General features: G+C 37.3%; 1 protein-coding gene across 1 annotated transcript in view; it reads left to right on the top strand.

The window, feature by feature from the left end:
* ZC3HC1 (zinc finger, C3HC-type containing 1) overlaps positions 1-9,719 on the top strand; it is a 23,566-nt gene that overhangs the window by 1,269 nt on the left and 12,578 nt on the right. The window contains exons 2-3 of the mRNA XM_008574450.1: positions 958-1,120; positions 3,717-3,810. Coding sequence (XP_008572672.1) covers positions 958-1,120; positions 3,717-3,810 — 257 coding nt within the window. The remainder of the gene's footprint in view (positions 1-957; positions 1,121-3,716; positions 3,811-9,719) is intronic.

Genomic DNA, 9,719 nt, shown 5'->3' with positions numbered 1-9,719 from the left:
TTATCAATCATAATTTTGAAGTAGTTATGAGCATAGACAGTATTTCAAAACGTGCAACAACTATAATGTGAGAAAATTATTTCCATTGTTGATAAATTCACAGGTATTGCTAATATTACTGGTTTTTTTTTACCTTTGTTCATAATTGAATAAAATGCTAAATCTAAGTTAGAGGTTGATGAAATAAATGTCATTTTTTTCCCATGTGAGTCTATGGATCCTCTGATTTTTTCCCAAGAACCACATCTTCCTGTAAATCTCTGAGAAAGATTCTTAGAATAAGTTTATTTCTTTCGAGTTATGATTGTTGGTGTAATTTATTTTTACTAAAATGACCTTGTTTTTCAGCAATTCTAACTGTCCACCCCCACCCCAGGTACTGAAATGTCTTTCACTGAAAATGGGACAATTGTTTTGCTGATTTTTTTTTCCCCTGAGTTTTTTGCATGAAATCTAAAGATCTTTACTTTGACTTGAATTTTCTAATTGGTTCTTGTTTGGAAGGAGTAGGTATCAAGGGTCGATTCGGGTAAAAAGACCAAAGTTGTTTTTTCTGTTGTTAAAAGACTTACATTTCTGAAGTGGTTTAAATTGTATAATGCATACCTGAAGCTTTGAGTCTTGTTTTGTGCTTACTAATGTTATGCAAAATACTGTTGAAGAACAGTGAGTAAGGTAAGAGAATAGTTTGCTGATATTAGTGGAACACTGTAGAGGTAGAAATTGATTGAAATTTAGGTATGGCTAAACTGTAAGGAGTCTTGAGTGCCAGACTGAGGAATTTTGAACCATTGAAAATATTAAGCAGGGGAATAATGTGGCTGAAATGATTTCTAGAAAGCTTAAAATCCAATGTTGGTGTGATTAATGATATGATGTGCAGAGAATTGAGATACAAAACTTTAAAGCAGAGTGGTACCAAGAAGGATTACGAACAGTTCTGTCACTGTATTTTAGGAAGGACACATCCGCCACATTCCAGTCAGCCAATGGATCACCCCAGGCCGAACAACCTCCCTTGGAATCTACAAGCAAAGAAGCCTTCTTTAGCAGAGTGGAAACATTTTCTATATCCTTTTTTAGTTCACATGAGTTGCACCTTCTACCCACTCCTGGAATTGTTATCCCTCCAGAGTATTACACCATTTATTCTGATTAGCAGAGTGGAAACATTTTCTATATCCTTTTTTAGTTCACATGAGTTGCACCTTCTACCCCCTCCTGGAATTGTTATCCCTCCAGAGTATTACACCATTTATTCTGATGTTTTAAACTTAAGAATCAACCTTGGTAAGAAATTTTATAGGAAAATTAGCATTGTAATGTGTTATCCCTCAAAGGGACAGTTGAGGTTATCTAACCTTTTCTTTTTACAGAAGAAAGAACTAAGATCTGAGAGGAGAAGGAATAATAACTAATATTTGTATATAGTGTGTTTTCACTTATATTATCACATTTGATCTTCACCTTAAGCCTATGAAAATAGGTATTATTATTATTAACATATTAATTTTACAGAAGAAGAAACAGTTTCAGGTGGGTTATATGACTAGCCCAAGATCACCCTGCTAGCAAATGGCAGAACCAGGATTATAGTCTGTTTTTTGAGTCTATACTACTATATTGTCTCTAGATTTTCCTTTGTGTATTGGTTATCTATTGTTATGTAACAAGTTGCCTTTAAACTTAGTGGCTTAAAACAATGAACATTTATCATCTCACAATTTCTATGGATCAGGAATCCTGGCATGGCTTAGCTGAGTCCTCTGGCTCAGGGAGTCTCACAGGTGGTAGTCAAGGTTGACTGGGGTGCAGTCATCTCAAGGCTCAACTAGGAAAGGATCAACTTCCAGGGTCATGTGATTGTCTGCAGGATTCATTTCCTTGTGGCTATTGGACTGAGGGCTTCAGTTCTATATTGGCTGTAGACCTCCCTTGGTTACTTGCTACATGGGCCTCTCTATAGGGGCAGTTCAGAGCTTGTCAGCTGGCTTCCATCAGAGTAAACAAGCGAGAGAGCAAGATGGAAGCTAGACTCATTTTGTAACCTAATCTGAGAAGTGACATCCTATCACGTTTGCCATATTCTGTTCATGAGAAACAAGTGACTGGGCTAGCCCATAAAACAAGTGACTAGGCTAGCCCATCCTGAAAAGGAGGGGATTACACAACAGCATGAATACCAGAAGGTAGGGATCATTGGAGCCACCTTAAAAGCTGCCTTCCTCCCTTTGCTTTTATAGAAGTCTTTAGTAGCTCCAGCTGTTGTTTTTTGTTGTTTTTTTTCCCAAATTTGCATTTATAACAAATTACCAACAAGGTCCTGACCTAGGAATCTAACATTAAATAAAATCTCAGAATTTAAGACAATGAAAGAAATTAAATCACACATTTTTTTCATCAAGAAATGAATACTGGAATATTACTAAAATAAAAAAGTAAGCACATGCCCAATTATCACATTGCATATTTCAGAGAAGAGGCATTAAACATGAATGTCATAAGTTTACTTACAAACATATCTAGTATGCTATATGAGTTCAAGAGTTTGCTGCATTTCTCAGAGATTGTACCTCTTAAAATGCTCTTCATGTCTATTTCATGAATGAACTAAAACATCCTCATATCTTAAATGGTTGGTGTCTTACTGTAAAGAAAGATACAGCAAATCAAAGCTAACGTACAAAGGTATCATAATTAGTAACTGCCACTTCGTTTCCACAGAAAATGGCAAATTCTTGACAAAATAAAAATTTAAAGGGAAAAAAGAAAGAAAATGGCAAATTCTTCCCTAGGCTGTCATAGTGGCTCCTGTGGACCACAGGGGTTGTGAACCTCCAGATGCTCTGTCCCAACAGGGCACTGTTGGTAGCTCTGCAAAAGAAGCAGAGACCAAAGGTGGAAGAAATGCAGTACCACACCAAGTCCTACTTTTTTTTTTGATAACCTTGTGTCTTCACCACCCCACCCCCACCCATGCAAGGACCAAAAGGCTCAGTTGGGTTTTTAGAGTGAATTTTTTTTTGTAATTTTAAAACAATTTCAGAGCTGGTCGGTAGCTCAGTTGGTAAGAGTATGGTGTCGATAACACCAAAATCTAGGGTTCAATCCCTGTTACCACCAGCTGCCAAAAACAAAAACAATTTCAGACTTAGGAAAGATTGTAGAGGTTACAAAAAACTTTTTTTCTGAGTTATTTGAAAGTAAGTTGCTTAAGTGATGCCTCATTCCCAAATATACCTATAAACAAAGACTTTCTTTTCCATAACCAGAATGCAACCTTCAAAATCAGGAAACTGACATTGATAAATTACTACCATCTAATCCTCAATTTTCTCATTAGTTGTACTAATAATGTTCTGTGTGACAAAAGGATCCAGTTGAGAATCACATTGCATTTAGTTGTCATGTTGCTTTAGTGTCCTTTAAACTGGATCATTTCCTCATTTTTTCCATGATTTTTATGATCGCGATGTTTTTGAAGATTACAGGCCAGTTATTTTGTAGAGTATACCTCAGTTCATGTTTGTCTGATGTTTCCTTATGATTAGATTCAGGTTATGTAACAATGTCATGAAGTGATGCTATGTTCTCATTGTGGCACATGATTTCGATTGATCCCTTTATGGTGATGGTCACTTTGATCACTTGATTAAGGGAGTGTCTGTCATGCTTTTCCATGTAAAATAACTCTTTCCTCCTTTGTATTTAAAAAGCGTTTTGTGGGGAGCTTCTTTGAAAGTATAAATATCCCGTGCTTCCTGAAACTTTACGAGAAGTTCTGTTTCTGGCCAGACAGCCCCTCTCCAGGTATTTACTTCAGAGAATTGCAGTTTCCCTCTCTCCTTGGTCATTGCATTTCTAATATTGTCTAGTTTTTTGTAAAAACATGGTCATCGAAGTTTCTTTTTCTTCTTTTCTATCTGTGCTTTTCAAGAACTTACATTCACCTATGTTATTATTTAACTTTATTAAGTGCATTTGACATGCCAAAGGCTTAGTTATGTATACATGATTCTACTTAATCCTCACAGGAGCCCTGGGAAGTAGTTATTATCATCCCGATTTTTTTAGATGAAGACACTAAGAACCAGAGCTCTAAAACCAACCAGAGAGAAGCCATAATTATGGTTTTATCTGATTCCGAACCCTCTGCTTTGCCCACCATACTGAGCAGTCCTGTGTTCTACATAGGCTTCCTTTAGAGGGTACACTAATGGTGGCAGTTGAACAGGGTTTAGTTGCTAAAGAAGACTCACAGGACTCCAAATGAGAGTGATTACAAATCTACTGTTTATTATAGTAAAATTGTACTCTATAGAAACAGCACTGAAATAAGGATATTAGCACTGCCAAAGGCTACCTCACCTAAGAATCTGAAGAGGTCAAGTCCAAGCTCCTATTTCCTTCCTATATAAGGGCCATTGTAAAACACATTCTCCCTTGAATCAGGAACCACTGATATGTCACAGAACACTTTGGAATAAGACAGCCCAAAATGTAAACTCAACTGGGATTTTTTTTATATTTTGTTGATCAGGTAGGCATATTCCTGCTAAGTAAACAGCTTTGACAGCAGAGCCCTCTGGTGGGGAATCTCACCAAGACCAGGTACAAAATTCTTTAGATCCACAGTAGCAAAGCAACACTGTTCATCCATATATTTCATGCCTTGACCAGGGATCAATCCTATGTAGTATATTTTTTATTTCAGTAGGACAGCTCAGGCTAACTCCAGGGTTACTGATGGCTAGGAATTGTTCCATGAATGACCAATAAAAGGCAAAAAATAGATTGAAAGTGACCATAGATTGCTATCTACCTCTGATGAATTAAGGGGTGGTGGAAAAGGGATTATTAAGAAATAAAATTGTTGGCTGGGCTGAGCCCGTGGCGCACTTGGGAGAGTTGGAAAAGGGATTATTAAGAAATAAAATTGTTGGCTGGGCTGAGCCCGTGGCGCACTTGGGACAGTGCGACGCTCCCGCCGCGGGTTCGGATCCTATATAGGAATGGCCGGTGCACTCACTGGCTGAGCGCGGTGTGGGCGACACCACACCAAGGGTTGCGATCCCCTTACCGGTCATGAAAAAGACAAAAACATAAAATAAAATAAAATAAAATTGTTGGCTGGCCAGTTCAGTAGGTTAGAGTTCAGCCTTATAACACCAAGGTAACAGGTTTGGATCCCCATACTAACCAGCCACTGACCCCCTCCCGAAAAAGAAAGGAGATAGTTAATGGTGACTGTATAACAAGGATTTCTTGCTGTTGGCCTAACTATTTCACTGTGTAATATAACAAAACTATAACAAAACTCAGTCCTGTGAGGATTTGACTCCATCCTTGTCCAGTGGACTTAGTCCAAGTTTTTAGGGCTGCCTAGGGCTCTGTTGGGTGTTTCCAATTCTTGTTACTATACACTCTGCTTTCTTGATCCCACTCATAATTTCAGCAACCACATTGGAGACCTCTAATTTCTATCCAGTCCTCTCTTTTGAGCTTGACTCATGTTTTCAACTACTTTCTAAACATTTCCACTTAATATTATAGGTACCTGGAACTCATCATATACAAAACTGAACTCTTCATTTTATGACTAAAACTTTCTCCATCTTCATAAATGTCACTGATCTCCCCATCCAGATGTCCTAGCCAGAAACCTGGAAGTCACTTTAATGCCCTTCCCTGTTGTCACCCACCTTGTCCCATCCATTCTACCTCCTAAATAGATGTCAGGTATGACCTTTCAAGTATATCATCCCTTGGTTTGGTTCTTTAACATTCAAGGGACTTATGTGTGGAGAAAGGAACAATCACAGCTATTTACACTTTAATTCTTAAATTTATTAAGCATAACTAAAAGAATAAAATTTTGTAGGTAATTTTTTTCTAGCATTTACTAATAATTACAAACTAAATTAAATTTCTTTAAACATTTAAAATTACAATTACTAATTTACTAGCACTGATTATTTTGAACATATCAAACAATTTAAATAGTAGAAAAATAAACAAATACATTAATTATAAACATACTTAAATGTATGTTGAAACATTTTCCTGATGGGTTTAATTTCTTCTCCATTTGCTCTTTTACCCTCAAAAAGTTTTACAGCTACTTTCCTAGTATTGTAGTAATGTGACCAAACCCAAAATTAGGAGAAGATGATGAGAAAGGTCTTGGGACCTGGATTCTTTTCCCAAGTTTTGTTAAACCTGAGCCACTGGTCATCAGAAATGTTACCTTTTTACTGTTAAACCTCACTTGATTTTTTATAGTCCACACTTTTCCCATTCAGTTTTTTATAACCTGACTTTTCTTATAAAATGATACAACTTTTTTAATTGATGGCATATGTTTTGACATATTGGGTTAATTGCAACAACTTTAAATAATTTGATAAACTGTTAAAAAATATTTTATTGCTCCTGAATATAGAAAGTATCCCTTTGTTTTATTTTTAACTTTAAAAATAATTTCTAAAATTTTGAAATGTTTCAAGTATAGAAAAAAGCTGTATGTGATAATAAAAAAAAATCTCTGTCTACCACCCAAGCCCACTTTATCCCAACATTTTGCCATCCTTGCTTCAAACCACCCCTTCCTGCTTTCTTTCTGTTAATCAAGAAGAGTTACAGATACAGCTGTAATCTCATTCTCTGCCTCCCTATCCTGAGATAAATACTATACTGAATTTGGTGTTTATCATTTGTTTGCATGGTTTCTTCCTTTTTTTTTTTTTTTTTTTGTCTTTTTTTTCGTGTCCGGCAATGGATCGCAACCCTCAGTGTTGCGCCCGTACCGGACCGGGACCGGCAACAGGATCGCAACCCTCGGTGCTGCGCCCGCACCTCGCTCAGCCAGTGAGCGGGAACCGGTCTGTATGTGGGATCCGAACCCTCGGCGGGAGCACCGCTGCACTCCCAAGTGGCGCACTGTAGCAGTGCGCCACCGGGCCGGCCCATTGTTTGCATGGTTTCTAATTCTACAAGTATCTATAAGCAATATATATAGCAGTATTTACTTGTTCTAAAATTTTGTATAAATGTTCCCATACTGAGTATATCCTTCGACAACCTGCTTTTGGGGAGGGAAGGTGTCCCAATTTTTTGAAATTAATCCATGTTGTCGCATGTAGCATGTTTGAAGCTTTCTAATTAGTAGATCCATCTAAAATTTTAATCTTCTCGGGGATGAGGGATGGAGTTTGCCCAGTTAGCTCTCTCTTTGGGAAAGCTAGTTTATTCAGATCTTAGAACCCACTGTCAAACCCTCTTTCTACAAGTTATTGTGTATGACTGTATCTTGAACATCCTATTTACCTGGTTGTGTGTCATCACAGGTGCTGATTAAGCCATCCTATTCTTGATACCTACTATCCTTGGAATAGGTTCCTACTTATTCTAGTTCTATTAAGCGTATTCACGGTTCCCTTCTCTACTAACACAGATTCTGAGCTTTTTGGATGTGTAGATTAATGTTTTTCATGAAATTTGGGAAGTTTTTAGCCAATATTTCTTTAAATAATCTTTCTCCCTCTTTTCCTCTCTTTCCTCTTCTTTTGCAGAATATTTCTTTAAATAATCTTTCTCCCTCTTTTCCTCTCTTTCCTCTTCTTTTGCAGCATTATGCAAATGTTGGTGTGCTTGATGGTGTCCCATAGGTCTCTGCAGCTCTGTTCATTTTTCTTCATTCTTTTTTGTTTGTTTCTCAGACTGGATAATCTCAAATGACCTGGCATTATGCAAATGTTGGTGTGCTTGATGGTGTCCCATAGGTCTCTGCAGCTCTGTTCATTTGTCTTCATTCTTTTTTGTTTGTTTCTCAGACTGGATAATCTCAAATGACCTATCTCTGTGTTTGCTAATTCTTTCTTCTTCCAGCTCCAATCTGCTGTTGAACACTTCTAGTGCATTTTTTACTTCAGTTGTTATACTTTCTAACTCCTCAATTGCTATTTGGTTCTTTTTCATAATTTCTCTTTATTGATATTCCATATTTCGTGAAACATCCTTCTCATACTTTCCTTTAATTCTTTAGACGTGGTGTCCTTTAGTTCTTTGGACATTTAAAATAATTAAAGTGTTCATCTAGTAAGTGCAGTGTCTGGGCTTCCTCAATGACAGTTTCTTTTAGCTGCTTTTTTTCCATGTGAGGCTCATACGTTCTTATTTTTTTCCTTGTCTCTTAATTTTTTTTTTGAAAACTGAAAATTTTAAAGAATGTAATGTATCAGCTCTGGAAATCAGATTCCACCCCAAACCCACCAGTGTTTGTTTCTGTTGTTATTGTCATCAGTGTGTTTGTGTTGTTGTTGTAACTGTTTGCTTGGTGACTTTCCTAAACTAATTCTGTAAAATCTATATTCTTTGTCATATGTGGTCACTGAAGTCTCTGCTTAGTTAGCTTAGTGGTCAGATGATAATTGGACAGAGATTTCCTTAAATTCCTGGAGCCAATAAGTCCACCAGCCTTTGCCAAGGAGCTCTGTGTGCATGTTGGGCACACCTTCAATGGTCAAGCAGGCAGTTCTCAACTCTGCATTAGCCTTCTCTTCCTGCTTGCAGAGAGCCTCAAATTCAGCCAGAGATGAGAGCTTCTCAGATCTTTCCTGGGCATGGGTACAGCCCTGCACATACACATGTCCTTCTAGATTCCAAGGAATGTGTCAGAGCTTTTCAAACCCTCCTGCGGACATCTCATTTCACAGCTTTTCATTTTAAGGTTTTTGGTCAGCTTTGCCCAGACTGTTATTGCTGCTTCAAGGCAACTGTGATGTTAAACAGTTGCTTCTGATTATTTTTGAAAACCCCTCTGGGGAAAAGGCTGTTCTCACTAGGTCAGTGCAATTATCCAGGCAACTGCCAGACAGATCAGATAATAACAGTTCTCTGGGATGGGGCTTTGGAGGAGCCCCAGCTCCCTTTTGTTCTTTTCAGTGGCTGCTAAGCTACAAGTTTTCACCATGATTGCGGGGCCATTGGTTTTCAAGGCTACCACGGAGCTGAGTTGGGGAAAGGAAGATGGAAACAGGACAAGTTGAAAACACCACAAAGCTCGCTGTTTTTACCAAGATTCAGCCATTTTTCTTGAATAAACATTTCCCACATTATTGCAAGTCTTTGGTTAATTTCCAGAGTTCTCAGAAAGTTGATTTTTGACAGTTTTTGCTAGTGTTCTTGTTGCTGTTATAGAAGAGAGGATTTTTGGAGGTTCTTACTCCAGCATTCCCACTGATGACATCTACACAGATTGAAACAAGAGACACGTACATGACAAAAGAGACAATTTATAAATATATCAATGCTCTCCTACTCACTAAGATTAATTTTTTTTTTCATTTTAGTTCTTTTATTTGTACTTTGTTAAAGAATGACAAAGAATTACAAATATCAGCAAAAACCAAGCAACTTGTTAAAAGCATAGAAATCCAAGATAATTAACATAAAAATGTGTTAAAACCGTAAAAGAATTCAACAAGAAGCAATGTTAATGTATAAAAACCAACAGCTTTTGTATACATATCTACACCTGCAGCACCGAATTTGACCCACTTTAAAACCCCCATGTCAGGAGCTGGCATAAGGAAGGGACTCAGGTTGATAATTTATTTCATGCTGAAAATTTATAAAATTATAAAGTAAGTTTTTTTGTTTTTGTTTTTTCCTTCCTTCCTTCCTTCCTTCCTTCCTTCCTTCCTTCCTTCCTTCCTTCC

The sequence above is a fragment of the Galeopterus variegatus genome, unplaced genomic scaffold (genome assembly GCF_000696425.1).
Source record: "Galeopterus variegatus unplaced genomic scaffold, G_variegatus-3.0.2 Scaffold1050, whole genome shotgun sequence".
NCBI classification, from domain to species: domain Eukaryota; kingdom Metazoa; phylum Chordata; class Mammalia; order Dermoptera; family Cynocephalidae; genus Galeopterus; species Galeopterus variegatus.
Note: the sequence above shows the minus strand (reverse complement) of the source record. Positions and strands in the feature narration are given on the sequence as shown.